The 21060-nt window shown below is 41.0% G+C and overlaps 1 protein-coding gene across 1 annotated transcript in view; it reads left to right on the top strand.

The window, feature by feature from the left end:
• LOC136774375 (troponin C, isoallergen Bla g 6.0101-like) overlaps positions 1-21060 on the top strand; it is a 284717-nt gene that overhangs the window by 153175 nt on the left and 110482 nt on the right. The window contains exon 3 of the mRNA XM_066729021.1: positions 5071-5214. Coding sequence (XP_066585118.1) covers positions 5071-5214 — 144 coding nt within the window. The remainder of the gene's footprint in view (positions 1-5070; positions 5215-21060) is intronic.

Below are 21060 nucleotides of genomic sequence, written 5' to 3'. Positions count from 1 at the left end.
TACGGTCAAACTTAGGGTAAAAGAGGGTAGTGTATCGGCTTTTTAAATTACTTGCCGTCGAGAAACTACTGTGTCTTGTGATTGGTTATGTACCACATACACTGTTATTTTTTTATAAATAAACATATAAAACTATATCATAGTTACTCTAAGTGATACGAGCTTACTTAAGCCCTCGTAGAAAAATTCATATCCCACAAAAAACAGACTTCGCCTGTAAATAAAGGCGGCAAGTACATAAACCATTTAGCATAAATAATATAGTAAAATTATCCAATTAAAAAAAGTAGTGAAATCCAAATATTAGGCAAGTGAATTTTTTCACCTTAGCAAAAGTTAAATTTTTGAAAAAAAAAAGGAACAACAAAGTTACTTGCCGAGCCCGTAATGTCCATGCACAATGGGAAACTGAATCGTGTGTGAGATTCAGCTATAGCGTAGTACAGCAAATTTCATGTTAAAATACAGACTGAAGTTAGCCGAACCACAGACGATTCTATTTCTCACTGTGCATGGACATTACGGGCCCGGCAAGTAACTTTGTTGTTCCTTATTTTTTCAAAAATTTAACTTGCTAAGGTGAAAAAATACACTTGCCTAATATTTGGATTTCACTACTTTTTTTAATTGGATAATTTTACTATATTATTTATGCTAAATGGTTTATGTACTTGCCGCCTTTTTTTACAGGCGAAGCCTGTTTTTTGTGGGATTTCATAACGTTTTGTAAGAGTATAATATTTAAAAAATTATATAATACTTTTAATTTTTCTACAGAATCTAAAGAAAATTTCCACACTTCTCATTTTTTGAAACAGCAGCGCTTAACTAATAAAATAATATATATTAATATTGAAAAAATATCACAGTCAACATATTGAATTTATTGATATTTGTAATGCATTCTGCATAAATGAACTTCATAATTAATGCACCGGCTACTTGTTTAATGTTTTCAGTTTCACTATAATAAAAGTTTGATTAAATTTTTCATAATCAATAAACATACTTTCAACATATAAAAATAATTAAGTAAAATGTATGTTTTAATTAATTTACATTTTCTGTTTATCAACATTTGACTTTTACCACCATCTGATCTTGCTAGACTTCACTAGTTTCATCAACTACTTGAGTTGATACTGGGGCAAGACTGGACAAGCAATTCGCAAAGCTTTGAATAAGCTACAATCAAGCATATATTCAAAGCTGACAATGTCGTTTTGCATACCACGTTTCTTTTTAGCACCAATTACTATCACATTGATGCTGCTAATTCTTGACAAAGGTGATATAGGAGATACATTGGCGAGTCGTCCTTATAACATTTCCTGTGCCAGAGTCCTCAAATGTTCGTTTCGCTAATTTCTATACACTGTTGAAACTGTTCGGATTTCTGGTGCTGCAAAATGGAGTGGAAACCATTAATTTTTGGACTGAGTTTCAATTGAGAATAAACGTGAATTTTTTCATCCATACCAATGACCAGTATACTACCTTTGGCCTAGAATACTAGCATAGGTAACAGAGGAAAACAATCAACAGTTATTAACTCAATTTTACAGAATTTCATCCAATGAGTCTCATCCTTAAATTATGGCTGAGCAATGGATGACGTTTTTCTGAATATTGGCTTATTCTTACTTTACCAATCTTTCAATGCTTTCATCTTTGCCTGTTTCTAGTACCAGAATGCAGGAGTGAAAAGCCCAATTGTTGATTCAACTCCAATAGTCAGTAAGTGTGCGAACCTTCCTCCTTGGATTTTTAATTCAATTGTACCAAATATATTTAAGTCAAAGCACAAGTATTACTATTTGCTATAATACACTTGCACAGTGACTGTAAAATACTAAATGATAACATCTGAGTAAACCTAAAATCAAATTCATCATTTAAAAATCTCAATTCTTCGAAGAAAATAATATTTTAAAGAAACATGAATCATTCCATTTGTTAATCAACATTTGACTTTTTACGAACATCTGACTTTGCGAAACTTCAGTAACTCCATCAGCTGCTTGAGATGATACAGGGGCATGACTGGACAAGCAATTCGCAAAGCTTTAAATAAACTACAATCAAGCATATAATTAAAGCTGACATTGTCGTTTTGCATACCACATTTCATTTTAGCACCAATTACTGTCACATTTATGCTGCTCATTCTTGACAAAGGTATAACCCATCGGACAGTTGTAACCCACATCAGTTTAAAGAGAAGAAACAACTAAAAATGTATTTTGTTAATGATTTCAATACCTGGAAGTTTAGCATTTGGTTTTCAAATACTTTAACAATTTCTTGTAATTAATATGCTCTTGATAATCACCGATGCACATAAATGTTGAAAGTATACTTCTCCTTGGCAGTGTTAAAAATATATAAATATTAATCTTACTTCATCCAGTCAGCTCTATCCTCAGCAACTCAATCCACGTAGTTTCATCCTCAGCGATCAAGAGATACGGTGTATATTATATTTTAATCTTTCACTCTACACAGCTCGACCCTTAGCAGTCAGTTAATAAACACATCACTATTTAATCTGCAATAAAATCACACAAAGTACCAGGAAATATATTACATTTTATATCATAAAATTCATTGTTATACTTATGTAATCTGTTGATTCCTTTATGTAATTAAATATCCTTTTAATGAGTATAACCTCATCAAATTTAAATAAGAACAGCCTAATCATGTTTTTTCATTTATTTATTTCATAATTAGGTTCAAATTGTTTTAAGATTAATACTGTCAATCTTGCAGCTTAACCTGATTTACCGTAATAAACGAAGTAAAACATATATCTAGGTGATAAACATAGACACACTGTTTACGATTGTGTGCAACTATATTTACGTTTACGTCTACTGACGTCACTAAACCTACGTTAAGCAGCTAACTTCAGCCCGAGACATACACTCTGGCTGGAGAAGAAGAAGAAGATTATGAAGGAGAAGAATCTCAATTTTCGATATTTATATATATATATATATATATATATTGTAACGCACGGAAAGGATTCCGGGTTAGAAAATTCAAATGAATGCACTAGAAAAATCCAGAGGCACAATCTTTATTTTACACTACAAAATCTCGGGGGGAGAGGCCTCCCGCGATGTCCTGGCACACTTATTATACGCGCACAATGATTTCATTAAACACTAACTGAACGGAAAACTGGGGAAAACTCAGGGAAAGCAACGGGCTAGAAGGCGGCAGGGGAAAGCAAAAAGGGAGAAGGAAATAGGGCAGGGAAAATTCTCCGTGGCTCCGACGGCGATGTCCAGCGATCCCCTGACGTCCGCCACGAGAAACTCCACAGACAACTCTTCCAAATCGATGGTTGGGGCCTGCAATATCGAAATTCGGCGTATTTCGATATTCGCAGCGACGACCCAACTCTGTATTTAATCCACGTACTGTTGCTCCAGAGGTAGAACAAGGTGTAGTCCAATTTGACACATATTCCTTCGTTCTCTCAATTATTCCCCCCATTCCGGGGTGTCAGATTGGGCATAGTTGCGATCGGGACCCAGGGACCAATCATTGATTAGGTATGGATCCGCGATCCATAATTCTCGCCGTTCCGGCTAATCACTCCTATGCTTCGCGTGTTAGCTGGCTGGCTAGCTCTTACGCGAAGATCCTGCGGGGTCGTCCTTAGCAGCAGACGACACTATAGTTTCGTGGTTCGGCAGCGGGGCGATGCGGTGCGGGGTCGGCGACGATGGGTCGGTAGTGGCGCGGGCAGGGGAGAACGCCGCTAGGCGCGCGAGGCGTCAGCGCGGTAAGGAGAGGGGACGGGACTCGCTGCTAGGCGCTCGCGGCGCGAAGCGCGGTAAGGGGAATTGGGGACTACACTGCTTGGCGCTCGCGGCGAGAAGCGCGGTAAGGGGAAGGATAGAGCGACGCGTAAACATACGCGGACGGGACAATGGGTGCGAGGGAGATAGACTTATGGGGATCGGGTATAGGCTAGAAAAGGATAGAGAGACAACAGTTTTGAAGCTCTTGTTGAAGCAGAGGAATCGGTCTTATAAGCTACTAATAAAATGTACCATTGGGAATATAATATTTAATTCTAAGTAAACTACAACCTAGAAACATTCGCTCAATCCTCAATCATACCATTTCCCAAAAACATTTACTCTCCTTCCGTGGATGGCAATTACAATATCCCTTAGGCGGGTAACTACATTACCATCACACGGAAGGTTCATCGATACTCACTCACTCACTCACAAGCATACTCAAGGGGACGGGAGGCACTAAGGGGGAGACCAGAGAAGAACTAAAAAAGGTGTACATTTCTGTAACGTGTTTCCACCACGTTACAATATATAGCTAACTCAGTATGAGGTCTCTGGATTGCATGAACCGTTTTTAATGTTCATGGTCTTAAATGAAAGCTTGTTCCAAACTAGTATAAGGAAAGCTTTACTTAAATCATGACAGTGGATCATTCACAGAAATAAATCGGTTTGAAAATTGAGGCGGCCAAATCTACTGTATAAGTTAACGGTAGTGCTCGGCGGTATAGACATGTCATTATCTACTTTTATATATACTTACCGTCGAGACACTACCGTGTCTCTTGATTTTTATAATTGTAGAATTTATTGTTGAAGTTAATTCTGAATTTAATTTTGACTAATTATAATCCACCACCTTAATTACTTCCCTTTTAAGTTGTTACCCTATTTAAGATACCCGATTGAAAATTCCTTCCAAAAAGTAAATATTGACGGTTCACAGATTGCAAATGCAACCAGGTGTACAGGACTGTAGCCTTCTTTACTATTCGCCTATGACCATGAGTAATTCTTACATCCTCATTCCCCTACTTGAAGAATATAGGTAACATCGTTACAAGTTATTTTGAATAATCATATAAAAATCAATTGATATTTTCACACCCCGAATGGTTTTATATTTCACATAATCCTACTATGGATTGTAACTTTTTCTAAGCTAAGATTTTTTCTAAATTATGTAAACTGGTTCCCACTATAGTTTAACTGCTAGATCATGAATGATATTAATTCGCTTAAATATTTATAGACTTACAAATGGCTTTTGATGCTTATGATCACCACAAGAAAGGAAAAATTAGCACTGCTATGGTTGGTACAATTTTGGGAATGCTGGGACATGAAGTGAAGGGCCACGCTTTACAAGAAGTTATAGCTGAAGTTGATGTCACAGGTATAAAATTTAATATGATTTTAATTACATAGAAAATGATAGATTATATAACCAAGAAAACTGTTTTAAACTTATTTTAACTTTACATATTTTTGAATTACTATGCGACAAACAAAAACTGTCTGTGTTCTGGAGAAGTAGCTGTTACAATGCAATTATTGAAATGTTCTGTTATGTAGCCACATAGACAATATGTGTGTATAATCAATGATGATTATAATTTTAACAACCTATTCTTAAGCATAAACTAAGTAGGGAAGTCCTAAATTATAATATCCTTGAAATCATCATTGCTGAGGTAAATCAATTTTAAACCTATAAATCAGGGCTATGATTCCACGGAAAAATTACTTTACTTTCACTCTCGTGGACAATTTCCTTTCGCTAAACAAAAGAAGCTCTTACTTCACCGTTCCGTATTGCCACACGCACAAATGTGAAACTATACCAATTATAAATATTACTTCCTGACTTCTTACATTCTTGTTCCTGGTACTGATAAAATTTATTTTTTGCCTATTTTTAAAAGGATCCTCGAAAGCATTTATTTATTTGAAAATTCTAAAGAACAATACGGCGTTATTTTTAGATTAATTTTGAAGCCGTTTCATCTTTTTGGTGACGCGATATATGAACTGCTCTAAGGTAGTCAAGATATAAGTATTATATTAAAAAAGCTATTATAAGAAATTGTATTTTTTGCTGTTTATAAAAACTTTACTGTTTTATTAGACTACGCAGTTTTCTGCATCATTGGAAAAGCAAAATAACTCGAAAATTTGTTTTCAAGCAAAGCTTTATAATTCTCTGGAAGTATTGACCTAAGCTGAGAGCTTAACGGAATCCCTCACGCGTGCTTTACCGACAGTACAAGTCAATAAACAATTAGTTTAATAAAATTAAAATGCGGATTGAATGGAACAATCGGGCGTTTGTAGGAGAGTGTGCCAGTCCTAACGAGTCAAACGAACTTAAAAACACTCAAATTAGTTGAAAAATAACGCTGTACCATTGTGCCGCGTTCTTGAAGAGAGGTTACTTTTGGTTATTTCCACTTCAAGAACGCGGGACAATGGTACAGCGTTATTCTTCATCCGATTTGAGTTTTTTTAAGCTCGATTGATCCGTTAGAATTGGCACCTTGTCATAAAGAAGCCCGTTTTTGGAATTTGCTTCGCATTTGACTTTTATTAAACGAATTGTTTATTGACTTGTACTGTCGGTAAAGCATGCGTGAGGGATCCCGTTAACGGGATCTCTCAAGCCCTCTGTAGCCAACATTACGGAACGAAAAACGAGGGAGATTTGTCCAGGGCTATTTTTCGACCTATTTCAATATTTATGGGCTTGTTGGAATCGTTAGGATTCGCACCTTGTCATAAATAAAGCCGCATTTCCCAAAAAACGTAAAAAAAATAAAATTGTTTATAAAATCGTATTAATAATATTTAAACGCAAAACAAATCGAAAAATCGGATATCTTTATGACGAGGTGCCAAACCTTACGATTCCAACAAGCCCAAAAACATTGAAATCGGTTGAGAAATAGAGCTGTACCATTGTCCCGCGTTTCTGAGGTGGACGAAAACTAAAAATTTTTAGGAAGGCAGCTAGGCTTCCGCCAATCTCGCGGCTCATGCATACGTGTTCCCCCACTCCAGCATCGAAACTTACTGCGAAGCTTTCCTCATATTTACGCTATTCCCCTATCTGTAGCTATACCCATACTAATACCGCTAAAATATTGTTGAGAACATTTCATCTTGCCAATATAATGAAATTGCTAAAAATGCAATTATCATTTTGAAATAATATTGTAGAAAAGCAGATTTCGTAATACTTGAAATATAAGACATACGGCGAAACGCGGGACAATGGTACAGTCGTATTTTTCAACAGAATTTGATGAGACTAGTCATAACTAAAGCCATTCTTCATGTAGATTGTCTTAAAGAGCTCGCATTTTCGATAAAGCTTATAGTTTTTCAGCTATAAACGATTGAAGTTGCACGGTGCACAAATACATATTTCCTCTCTCGCGTAGATCAGCTGTTGCGCATGTTCATCTTCAATCGTTCATAACTGGAAAACTATAATCTTTATCGAAAATGCGAGCTCTTTAGGACAATCTACATGAAGAACGGCTTTAGTTATGACTAGTCTCATCAAATTCTATTGAGTAATACGCCTGTACCATTGTCCCGCGTTTTGCCATAATTTCAGGTCTTCAATCGTCACTGACTCGTTCATTCTGCTATTTATTTCGGAACAAATATATGTTCGATTGCACATTGAAAAATTACATTAGAAGCTCTCGATAATGTACAATGACCGGCAGAAATGGCGTCCCTTGATGCGTTTAGGAACCGCATTTTAGGATCCTTCAATGTATACTCTATTCTGCTAGGCGGAGATAGGGGAATGGAACGCGATAACTATAGTAGTTAGTTTATCTCGCTCTAAATGCGTGAGTGCGAGAGAGAGAGCTTTATACGGCATAGCAGGGCAAGCCAGGCGTCCCGAGGCTTATTTCTATCTGTGCCATTGCCTATGGCTATCTCTCTCGCTCGGTAAGAATCATTCGTCCGTCCTTGTTTAGGTCAGTTCTACGCCAATGGATACTCTCTAAAGAAGATTTTCTCAGGCGACACCATTGAAGACTGCGATTACAGCAGGGATTTTAAAATACTGTGCACCTGTCACTGTCAAACGTCAGTATGAAAGATTATTGTCGCTTACAGCGTTTGGTGCAATTAACATTATAAGTCTGGATTATTATGTGATATTCTGTAATGCACATATATATATACATATGTTAATTTACTTTTAATTTTTTAAACCAATAAGTTATTGGCATTATAGAAGAAACTCATTTAAATATAAGAATATACTGGTTTCCACTTATGTAACTTTTCTTGTAAATATAACATAATTTTAATTAATAAAATTCACTCGCTTATTAATCAGACTAAGAAGAGTTATTTCTTTTAAATTTTAACATGTATAGAATAATATCCTAAACGCGCACACTTAACTAATTATTATTAGAGAAATATTTTTATAATCGTTACACATTGATAATAATATATCTCAATATCCTTCAGTTTAAAATATCATTTACATTGAAGAAATCTTGATCAATGGTCATGAAGAGTTCGTGGCTCAGTGGCTAGGTCGCTTGCCTCGAAGATTAGTTAGAGCGCTTTTGTCGGTGGTAGCCGTGTCTGACTAACTGCCCTTTTCAGGGCAAAATAAACTTTTCAAAATATGTTTGGAAGCAGTAGCAATGCTTCCAAATAATTAACAAAAAAAAAGATAGTAATGCTTTTAAAACGAAAAAAAAAAAAATATCTCCCGCGGGATTCGAACCACCGACAAAAGCGCTTTAACTAATCTTCGAGGCAAGCGACCTAGCCATTGAGCCACGAACTCTTCATGACCATTGATTAAGATTTCTTCAATGTAAATGATATTTTAAACTGAAGGATATTGAGATATATTATTATCAATGTGTAACGATTATAAAAATATTTCTCTAATAATAATTAGTTAAGTGTGCGCGTTTAGGATATTATTCTGTACATGTTAAAATTTAAAAGAAATAACTCTTCTTAGTCTGATTAATAAACGAGTGAATTTTATTAATTAAAATTATGTTATATTTACAAGAAAAGTTACATAAGTGGAAACCAGTATATTCTTATATTTAAATGAGTTTCTTCTATAATGCCAATAACTTATTGGTTTAAAAAATTAAAAGTAAATTAACATATGTATATATATATGTGCATTACAGAATATCACATAATAATCCAGACTTATAATGTTAATTGCACCAAACGCTGTAAGCGACAATAATCTTTCATACTGACGTTTGACAGTGACAGGTGCACAGTATTTTAAAATCCCCGCTGTAATCGCAGTCTTCAATGGTGTCGCCTGAGAAAATCTTCTTTAGAGAGTATCCATTGGCGTAGAACTGACCTAAACAAGGACGGACGAATGATTCTTACCGAGCGAGAGAGATAGCCATAGGCAATGGCACAGATAGAAATAAGCCTCGGGACGCCTGGCTTGCCCTGCTATGCCGTATAAAGCTCTCTCTCTCTCGCACTCACGCATTTAGAGCGAGATAAACTAACTACTATAGTTATCGCGTTCCATTCCCCTATCTCCGCCTAGCAGAATAGAGTATACAGTGAAGGATCCTAAAATGCGGTTCCTAAACGCATCAAGGGACGCCATTTCTGCCGGTCATTGTACCTAACATAGTGCAAAGACTATGAATAATGAACTACCGCATAAAGACAAAATTATTCTCAATTTTCTGGCATGTGTTTTTATAACATAAAAAGAGCTTGTTTATTCTTGAAGGTATCCCTTAAGCTCTCAGCTTAGGTTAATACTGTAGGATTTAATTATTTAAAAGTTCCGTGCTAATCAGTATGACGAGGTAGAACGCACAATCATACCGTTTAGCCGACGAGCGCTTTCTATGTAAATAAATATATGTACCCAGTAGTTGGTTGACGACCTTTTCACAATAGAGATGATTACTTTTAAATCCAGATACTCGTAGTTTATTAGAAAAATCCTATAAAATTGGGGGCTCCGCCGGAATTTGATACCACTGGACCAAGAGCTAAAAAGAAAAGACGACAAGAGAGGCTAGACGACGATAAATAATTGAAGTCAAATTACAGTAGGTTTGGGTCAAATATATATTATAAATGAGGAAATTAGAAATGCACCGCGTGCAGTAATTGTAGCGCTACATAAATTATTTTTCAACGAAAAAGGAGATAGAAATAATCGAAGACGGATACGAGAGTTAACGACTTCGAATTTAACGAAGAGTCGGAAGAATATAGGATAAAATTAGAAGAGGCTGCTCGACTTTCCATTGGCGAATTAATATCCATTTGTCATATTTTAGACTTAGAGTATACTGGAAATGCGGAAATATTAAGGGAAAGAATTATATGAAGTTTAATGGATATGAGTCTATTAGCAGCACAGAACGACGAAAGTGAAGACGAAGATGAGGCTAACGGAGACAACAACCTTGATCTTGATGTCGCGAATCAACGGAATAATATAAATATAGAAGAGGACAATGTAAACGACGAAAACAGAAATCTAGCTTCTGGTCATAAACAAGAGCTCAAGTTTACTCTAAGCTACAAAGACGTAGAAGATTCCGTATGATTCTTCAGCGGCAATGATAATTAACCAATAGAAAGATGGGTGTCAGATTTCGAGGATGCTGCGGCAATGTTTCAATGGAATGAATTACAAAAAGTGGTTTTTGCAAAAAAATCCTTGAAAGACATTGCAAGGCTTTTTGTTCAAAGCAAGAGTGGATTAAGAACGTGGCCTAAGCTTAAAAACACTACTTGAAGAGTTTACAACAAAAATCAGTAGTGCCCAATTGCATTAGACGTTGGAAAACAGAAAGAGAAGAAAGAAGGAGGAGACGCCTTATGAATATTTCCTTGTCATGAGGGAGATTGCATCTAGGGGTGTAATAATGCTCGATGTGTGCCTTATTAGACTACGTTATCAAAGGGCTGAATGACGATAACAGCAATAAAGCAATACTATACGATGCAAAAACCGTTCGTGAATTCAAGAAGTTAAAAATTTATGAAAAGGTACTTAAATGCAATGGAAGTTCGGATAAGAAGAAACCCGATGATCAATTGAAGAGGAATACGAACCGTACAAAGGAAAAACGGAGCAACATCAGATGCTTAAACTGTGGCGAAGATGGGCATACGTCTAGGGACTGTGCGAAGAAATCGCAAGGAAAGAAATGTTTTAACTGCAACCAATTTTGTCACGAGGCAAGGAACTTTAAGCAGCCGAATAGAAGAAAACGTAACTTTCCCAATGCGACAGTATCAACCTCGGTAAACCTGGTAAAGAGGACACCGATTAATAGTGCGTTAAGTTAATTAAGATAGATGAGGTAATGTTTAATGCGTTGATCAATACGGGTAGCCCTTTAACTTTTATGCGAGACGATGCATTTGCCAGATTGAAATATCATGAACTTGTAAATTCTAAACGTAGATTTGCAGGTTTTGGAAATGGAGAATGCGAAACCCAAGGCCATTTCAATGCCATTGTTTACATAGACTGCGATGATTATATTCTCACCTTATATATAATTCCTTGCTATGTAATGGAAATAGATGTCGTTATCGGTAAAGACATCCTTTTTTTTTCTTTTTTTTTTCGAAGCTTTGCGAGGTAGGAGGAAATTTCTTAAAGCCTAGGGCTTGTTAAGTACCTCCCGCGGCCGAAGTTTTGGCCGGAGGTTATGTGGGATTCTAACCCACCAAAACCCCCTACCTGACCTCCTACCCGGTACCAAACATAGCTTATAATATCAGGTAGGAGGGTATACGCTCTACTCTACGACCTTATGAAGCCCACCCCGTAAACAGTAAAAACCCCAGTCTCTACCCCACCCCAGAGGAGGAAGTGGAGGACTCCTCATCTCTGACTCTACTGTCCTTGGAGAGGAAGACCCTTGCCGAAAACCCGGATAATGCGTTCCAGGCTTCGGTTTACCCTTAACCAGAGGCACAAAGATCCCCACCTCCAACGAGGGCGCACTTAAAACAGCACAGAGTTCCGCTCTTTCGGATTCCCACAGGGGACACCAGAACAGCGTGTGCTCCTCCGTATCCGCAACCGGATTCGGGGAGCACCAGCAGTCAAGCGTTGCCCTGCGGCCCACCTTTGCGCGATGACTCAAGAAACTACTATGCCTCAGAAGCATCTGAGAAACTTGATAGCTCAGATTTCTATACTTGGCAGCCAGCCAGGACCGGATGTCCTGGATGAGGCGGTGATTCCACCTGCCCCGGGCATCTGCGTCCCAGACTGCCTGCCATCTATCTACTAAATTAGTCCTTGCCAATCTTCGCGCTTCGGCCATACCAACCGAAGAGCAACCCGTGCGCGACGCATCGCACACCTCCCTGCGCTCCAAAGCTAAAAGATGGGCCGGTGGTATGCCTGAAATTACTAACAGCACACAAGTCGGTGCAATACGACACGCGCGGGAGACCCTCAGCGATATGATCCTCTGCGCGGAGACTAGGGAGAGACCTCATAACAGTTGGGGGAGAGGCAACCTCAGCCCAGGAAGGGGCCCCGTACAGAAGGATGCTGTGCACTAAATTCGTGTACAACATCCTTTCCGAGAACCCCGACCCACACACATTCGGCAATACAATACTCAACGCCCACCCAGCCTTTTTGGCTTTTCCCACCATGTAATCTATGTGAAACTTGAAGGATAGACGACGATCCAACCACACTTCGAGGTATTTCGCACGCGGGGAGACGGAGACCGTCTCACCCCCGAACTAAAACTGCGGAGCCCGATCAGACCGCCTCCTAGAGAAGAAAACAGTCTCCGACTTGGAGGCGTTCACCTCCATGTTCTTCCCCTCAGGCCACGAAAAGATACGCGACAAAGCCCTATTAGCCTTGAGCTGCAAGGACCTGACACTATCCGCCGACACACTTAATGCCGTATCGTCCACTTAACAAGTCAACATGCAGCCATCCGGGATACTCAACCGCAGCAGCCCGTCGAAACAAATGTTCCACAGTAGAGGTTCTAAGACCGACCCCTGCGGAACACCCGCCCCAACGCACCACTGCCGTCAAGCACATTAAATGACACGGTCCCCCAAGTAACTACGGACTATGTCCACAATCACCGCCGGGACCGGGCCATTGGCGGCCAGGGCCTCCAACATAGCCGCTTGCGAAACAGAATTAAACGCGTTCTTGATGTCAAGAAGGATTACAGCCACGCGTTTGCTCCAGAACACAGACCCCCAAAGGGCGACCCAAATAAAATTCTGGACAGCCAATACGGCGTCCATGGTACTTCTACCAGGACGGAACCCGTATTGTCCATCCGCGAGAGGTGCGACCCCCTCATCAACTTTCGTAAGACGAGCAACAACTACCCTTTCGAACAACTTCCCCACCACCGGAAGGAGAGATATGGGTCTAACGCCCCCATACCTTTTCGGGATTAGGACAACACTTGCCCTCCTCCAAATAGCGGGAAAGCCGGCGAGTTCCAGGCAGCGGTTGAAAAGCCGAGCAAAACCAGCCGGGGAGCACATTGCAACAACCTTAACCACTTCCGGGAAAATGCCATCAACACCAGGGGCCCCCTTTGCAGGGAACTTCCCGCCAGCCATGACCATCTCCGCTTCTGTGATGAGATCGGACTCCAAGATTAGCATGGGGTTAACGCGATCCACATGTGGAACACCCCCACACGTCACCTGCGACGTCGAGAAATGTCCCTCAATCGCAACCACCATTTCAGGCTCCGACAGGCTAACAGATGCCTGTTTCTTCAATCTCTTGTAGACCACCCAGAAAGGACGACCCCAAGGATCTATCTCCACTTTATTTACTAGCGCTGACCATGCGGTCCGCTTCTTCTCGCGTACAGCAGAGGAGAAAGCGGTTCTTGCCGTCTTATAGGCTTCGCGCAAGTGAACTTCCGGATTGGCACCCCTCGACCTCGACCATTTCCTGCGGGCAGCATTCGCTGCCTTACGGAAACGTTCGAGCTCCTCTCACCACCAATACGCCGCTTTCCAGCGCTTGGCGGTTCCGTGAGCCCTGGGCATCGAAGCATCGGACGCCCCGATGAGTCCCCGGAGGCATCTCTTAGGCGATACGTTCGAGCCACCACCACCGACGTCAGCCCCAGCCCTCCCCGCCCGAACGGGGAGGGAAACGAGTCACTCGAGAGCCCACTCCCCACGCAAATACTAGTTTGCATAAGAGTGGGTCGAACCTCGAGCGAACCCAGCGCACCCCCCGCTCCGGCGAAGCAGAGGCGGGACCCGCATCCGAGAGAATACATTGGATGAAGTGGTGGTTGCTCGAAGTCTTGTCATCGTGCACCTCCCAAGAGACTACTCTCGAGGTGATCGACGACGACACCCAGGTGAGATCGACTATACTACTACGGACTCCTGGGGAGAAGGTCGGAGAACGACCTCGGTTGAGCAATGTCAACCCGAGCTGACTGCCCCACTCCTCAACAAGCTTTCCACGTCGGTTAGTGTAACCGGATCCCCATGATCTCGACCACGCACTGAAGTCTCTACCAATGACGACCGGCACCCCATGCTCCCTGACACTACCCGCCAAGTCCTACAGGAAAGCCTCGAACTCCCCGATGGAGGCATTCGGGGTAAAGTATATACTGTACACCGCAATGTCCCCAACAAGAGAAGAACAAAAAACCCCGGACCGAACGAGACGGATGCCAGTGTGCATGAAGCACCGGGCAGCAAAGCCGAATCCCTCCTGATATCCTCCAAGCCGGTGCCTGGGAAATTACTAAAACTATGCTGCTCAGAGACAATACAGACCGTGTACTCGCCAGAGTACGTGCAATGGACGGCCAAATCCTGAGCAGAACGCAAACGATTGACATTGATCTGGAGACCCTTCATGCACTTCTCGATCCTCTCCACCTACCGGGCGATCCGCACGATGAAGAGCCCCCGTCGTGATCATGCGCGAGCCCCGAATCCCTACAGGCGAGACAACAAGGAGAACCCCTACAACTGGCAAAGGCATGACCCCACTCCCCGCATCTCCAGCACAGCCCCGAGTGGTCTGTGTTGGATTTGTAGCTACCCGAGATGTGACCAAAGTGGTGACATCTCTTACAACGTACGATACTAGTCGCAGGTCGAACCCTGCAGACCACCCACCCAACGTGAACGCGCCCGAGCCGCAACAACTTACCAGCCACCTCGGGCGGCATGGAAGCGCTGGCAGCCCAGAAGCCTCCACCAGTACTTCGAGGTGCGGAGACTCTAACCCCGGCTGCCCCCTCGATCAGTGCGGCCAGAAGGGCCGCACGCACATCCTCCCCTGTCGATACCCCATCGAGGTCCCGAATCTCATCCCTCTCCGTAGGGGAGAGAGCAGAGACCGGAATCCCGTTCCCCAACACCTCCGCGACCGCTCCCTCGAGCGTAGACGCTGAGCCCCCTTCTTTATTCAGTTCAATCAGGAGGTCTCCCCTGCGAGTCCTCCTGATCGACCTGACATCGACACCGACCTTACTGGGGTCCACCCTTTCCTTCAATAACCTCATTCCCCTCCGGTCCGATCCCAACGAGAACGGCCTGGGTATATGGGCGGTGAGGAGGCCCCCCAACCCTAACCGAATGAAGAGGTTGGGATTCTGGAGCCGACCCCGAATCACTCCTCTTTCTTCCTTTCCTCCTAGCTACGACCGACCATTGTATCCCCTCCTCCAGCGGAGGAGATGCCGTGGCCCCTAATGCCGGGCCAGCTGCCCCAGAAGCCCCCTCCTACGGCGGAGAAGGGGCCCTCAGGTCAACTCTCTTATTCGTGCCCCTGTCGCCTTTGTCGCCCTTTCTCGACTTATGCAAAACCACCCTCCCCTCTTTAGAAGTCGGTGGAAGAGACGACTGCGTCCCCATACCCTTATTCGCTGGCCGCTGCATCTTTGATTGCGATTCGCCGCGCTTTCCTATTTCAAGAAACACACGGAGAAGTGACCCATCATCCTGGGTCACAACTCCCTGCACTTCCTGCCCAGCAGCGATGACGAGATCCTTCACGTCCTTCACCTTCAGCTGGATACTCTTCTTGACGCCCTGTCTCCCGTCCGTGAGACCAACAAGCTCGGTCATGATGACTGACATACGCTCAATGAGCGTACGTAGTTCCTGCGTCTTTCTTCTACGGGCCTCTAAGCGCTACTGCAGCTCCTCCAGGTCCACGGCTCTGGGGTCCGACCTTGCGCCGACATCGACACTAGTAAAGGAAGAAGAAAACGAAGAAATTTGGGTTTCCATAAATTAATATAAAATCACCAGCATGCGAAGCATTTTCAAACGCGCTGTCTCAGGGAGTGGAGGGGTGATCACCATACTGCCTATCCCCATCAGACAACATAGCTTGTGGTTCAAACCCGGCGATTAACATCCGGGCCGCCTTAAACCTTCTTCCATCACAGGCATTTCGCAACGAAGCTGAAGCTAGCGGCCGATGGCTACCGGTCGATGGCTACCGGCCGATGCTGTGATTTTTGTCATAACTGTACACGTACCATGTTACGCGCCGCCTAAGTAGAAAACGTTTATTCTCGCTAGCGCGCTGTATGTAGTCAGACACAATCTACGTGCCCCTGCAGGATACGCGCAACTAAAAAATACACAATATTATCTAAACCAAACCCTTCATAAATATAAAAAAATATGCATCTTGTTCCTTATTTTATAAGGAAAAGATCTATATATGTTAAAAAATGGCCCGGAAAATGGAAAGTTTTTAAAAAATTTAAAGAGAAAAGAATTTCGCTGTGAAATCTGCGTCTTCGTGAACATATCATCGGCTGCTGCAGTCAAGGAAATTCCTCAGCCGGATAAAAAAATATGCATCCTCATCCTTATTTTATAAGGAAAAGATCCATATAGGTTAAAAAGTGGCCCGAGAAACGGAAGTGCCCGAAAAAAATTAAAGGACATCGGATTTCGCTGTGAACTCTGTCTCTTCACGTACATATCATCGGCTGCTGCAGTCAAAGAAATTGCTTAGCCGGATCAGTAAATATGCATCTTCCTCCTTATTTGATAACGAAGAGATTCATATAGGTTAAAAAGTGGCCCGAGAAACGAAAGTGCCCGAAAAAAATTAAAGAATGTTACAATGCGCGACATTTTTTCAGATTTCTCTACGTTTTGCCTAAGTTTTACTCCGCTGCTAGCCACAGGCAATTCCTCAGCCAATTAAAATTATATGCATCTTTTTCGCTATTTCATAACGAAGATGATGCTTAATTTTTATCAGCCTGTGGAATTTCTTGAGTGCAACAGCCGATGATATGTACACGAGGAGACAGATTTCACAGCAAAATTCGAGTTTCAATATTTTTTTTAAAGACTTTCCATTGCTCGGCCACTTTTTAACATATATAGATCTTTTCCTTATAAAATAAGGCAGAAGCATATTTTTCTATCCGGCTGAGGAATCAAGTAACACGGTAGTGTTACGCTGCAAGTAATTAAAAAAATGCGAGCCGCGCGACACTACTTACTTTTACGCGAAGATTGAACCAAACTATACCTCTCGATTCTTCCGATGGATATATTTTCCGATCGGTTCATTTAATGAAAATTTTAATGAAACTTTCATTATATAAATTGATTATAAGCTTTCGAATGAGAGTACAAACGTCTAAATCGGTTCACTCAATGCTGAGATATCATGATTGAGCAATTACGATCAGCTATTTTATTTTCAGCTTTTCTTCTTCATCCGGCCGAAAATTGTTGTCTCGCTCGGAAGTCTCACTCTTTCACATTGGAAGCCTATCCCCGGCATCTTCTGTCCTTCTCCACCACTCTTCCGATATAGTCCGAATGTGTTGGTGCTATAGGTGTGAATCCAAACAAATGCGCAAGGCATTGATATGTCAAAGCGTTGTACATATATGGTGCATATTCTTTTATTTCAATAAAATAAATATGAGTTACGCTCAATTAGTTGCGGAAACTAATATTTACTTTAATAAAATAAAAGTGAGATATGCTCAATTAGTAACGGGAGTTGCAGATAATGGAAAAGTAAGAATTATAACAGTTTCTGCTCATATTTTCTTATTATTATTAAATATTGTAACGTTATGCTCATCAGTGTGAGGAGCCACTCACTCTACGGGGTTTTCATTACCTTCGCCCGTCCTTATCTATCGTTAACAGGGCGCCAGTTTGTCAGTTGGCTGGCCAACAACCCTACGTTATCATTCAGGTCTTTCGACACCATTCTCTATGCATCTTATACGGCCCTGCGGCTATGCATTTGGATGGTAGCGGTAGCCAGGGTCACTCAGTATGCTAGGTCGTGGAGAGAGGGGAGGGTTCCTTACGGAAGTCCGAGCCTCGCAGACCTATCTATTGAGGGGCGTACGTCTATCCCTCACCACCCACACACAGGTGGTTGTGAGGAGTGCGGGAACATGCGATATCATTGCCAAGCATAGAGTGTGCCAGGAGCGGACCACCACGGAGGCAATGTTCGCGGTCCATCCAGCCATAGCGCAAGCCTGTGGAATTACGGACGGCACCGGGACACATTCCAACGGGCTAACTACGACCCTGCACAATCCACATTGCATTGGCCGGTATCCAGTCATGACGTATGTGCAGGCTGGCCTATATAGTGCGACATGAATTCCTGCTATTGTGGGGAAGGCACAATTTTAACAAGAATCAGTGCAAAGGCACACAGACTTTACTTATAAAGAGCGCCAGGCTCATAAACCTTATATGAGCCAGTCTGAGGCTTGCCGGCTTGAGACTTTTCAAGGACGTCGCATACTGTGAAATTAAAGTGGATTCTCTTGGAAAATTACCAGTACACATTAATAAAAATCAGAATAAGAATTATATTCTATCACTGCTGTCCATCAATTTTACAAGTATACAAGTTAAGATAATTATACAATTGTATATGGGATTTCTCCCCAAAATCTACCGTTAACTTAATACGACAAGAGCAATGAGATGATAATCAATTACAAGAAAATATTTATATATACATAAGAAATAAAAGAATGAATATTAGATAACATTGAGGAGGTGGATCACTCGTATGACTCTCAGTCCAGGCATGAACAAGTCCAAATTGACAAAAGACCCCTTCCAAGTTTATCCTACGCTAGCCCTCCAAGAACCTAATTACTTGCTGCACTATTCCTGTAGGAAGAATAAGGCACAAGCAAAGAGGTAACACCAGGTCAAGTAAGGCGTAGCCAAGTCCATCAATATTCAAATCAATACCAGAAAAGTTAATTGGCTAAGGTTTTCCAACGGAGTCTCTAAATCTCCTTTCTTAATGTGCGTATGCACCAAATTCATCAACCTTATGTTAACCATAATATAATTCAACATCTAGCCAGGAGATACTTGAGTGAAAATAAGACTATGTGCAAGTCTATAAGAAGGAAAATAAAAGTATATCTATATATATGACATTAACGCCTAAATCCTGTCATCGTGCAGGCTATGGAATTTATAATCCAACTACTCTCAATGATAGTCCACCTTCCTTATTGGAAATACTAGACTATATGAGAGCAAAAGGGGAAAACTCTGTATCTGTCTCCTGTAATTGGAGTTGGACTCGATAACACTTCCTACATAGACCTGCTACGCCCTACCAAGTCTGGAGCCACCAAGTTAATCACAGAGGAATATTATTAATTAAACGTTGAGTCCTAATGTCAGTGCTCAACGCTTACCTTCATGCAATAAACAGTGTAACAAAGTACAAGTCAGGCATGCACAGCAGTGTCAAATTAAAGGTTAGGAGTAGTGGATGGAGTGAAGTCCCCAATTGAACCTCTTGACAGTTCCCAATTTCCTGTCTAACCTCCTTCCTACCTTCTTAGTATCTCGAATCCAGTCTCGGGGTCCACTTACATGAGTAACCGAACTTGATTAAAGCTTTCCTTGGATTTTCCACAAAGATACGTCCTGCCTTGATGACTGGTAAAAGCGGAGTGTCCGCGCTTCAGTTTACATTCAAACAGGCGATCGTAGCAGCCGTGCGCGGGGTACAGCGCCGCCACCCGGGATCGAGCGAAACCTCGTTTGAGCGCGGTGTTTTTAAAAATAAGAAACAATTCATGTAGCAAGACAAAAGAATTTGCCTTGTTACAATAGTCCAGGCAAATTAATTTTTTTTCCGGAAAAATTTCTAAGAGGACTTTCTACGACGGATTAATTTTTGGCCGGGCGTCAGGATAATGGGAAAAATTTTTGCGGTCAGTTTGTAGGTCGGAAAGTTTGTTAAAAAAATTAAAGAATGTTGCAAAAACCAGTTTTTAGCTTATCTTTCTGAAACCATTATAGCTGGGAAGAGATAAAAAACATACAGTTATAGGTACTGCGAATACCTACAAAACAAGGCTAATTACGTTAAAATACCTCAATTAGTTTTGTTGTAAAAAAATCAAAACCATCAAATCTGCTTGTTTTTTCAATGTTAAATAACTAATAAGTTATTTGTTAAAATAAATCCTAGTGCAGCTTAAAATGAAGGTTTCTATGCCCTTTAAATACGTTATAAATTTTTCTCTTCCATCTCTTTTAGTTACAGAATAAACGTATTTGTTATTAAAAAAGGTCTCTCATTAACATCTAATTTCCCCATGGGAGGGGCATCGTAGAGCGTTTTTTGAGGACTTATTATCTTCGTGAAGAGTTATGCTATAACATGCTATAAGGAAAAGGTGAATATTTAATCGTTAAATAATTTTAAAATGGGTTAGAATATCATGCAATATAACAAATGATTTTTCAGTGACTAATAATTTTTTTAACCTATCGAAACATATATCATTCGATTCCTTGAATTTTTCTGCTAATTTTAAGTGGTCAAAAAATAGTTAACAATGCTCTGGAGCTTAGATACTTTTTTTTCGATGGACATTGTGTCTTTGTTTAGGAATAGTTTCTAATGAAATTCACAGGTAATCTATATTGATATTTTTACTTTACTTTCCTATATTTTAATAAATTCCAACTTTAGTCTTTCCATAAATTTACCGATTCAAATTGTAATGCATTTTCGTGCAAGTACCATCGCATGAGCGTGGAACATGGTGAGGGTTGCCTCGCGTGGCCACGACGCACAGTCAGAATCGGACGCGCGCATTATATTTTAAATTTCTTTAGAAATTATCATTTTCAACGCAACCAACCATCCGATTTTCTTCATTTTTTTTAATTTGATAAACCA

The sequence above is a fragment of the Prorops nasuta genome, unplaced genomic scaffold (assembly GCF_024137725.1).
Source record: "Prorops nasuta isolate Cenicafe-Biocafe unplaced genomic scaffold, Cenicafe_Pnas_1.2 PNAS00001, whole genome shotgun sequence".
Classification (NCBI taxonomy): Eukaryota; Metazoa; Arthropoda; class Insecta; order Hymenoptera; family Bethylidae; genus Prorops; species Prorops nasuta.
The sequence above is the reverse complement of the archived record's forward strand: the minus strand, read 5'-3'. Positions and strand labels throughout refer to the sequence as shown.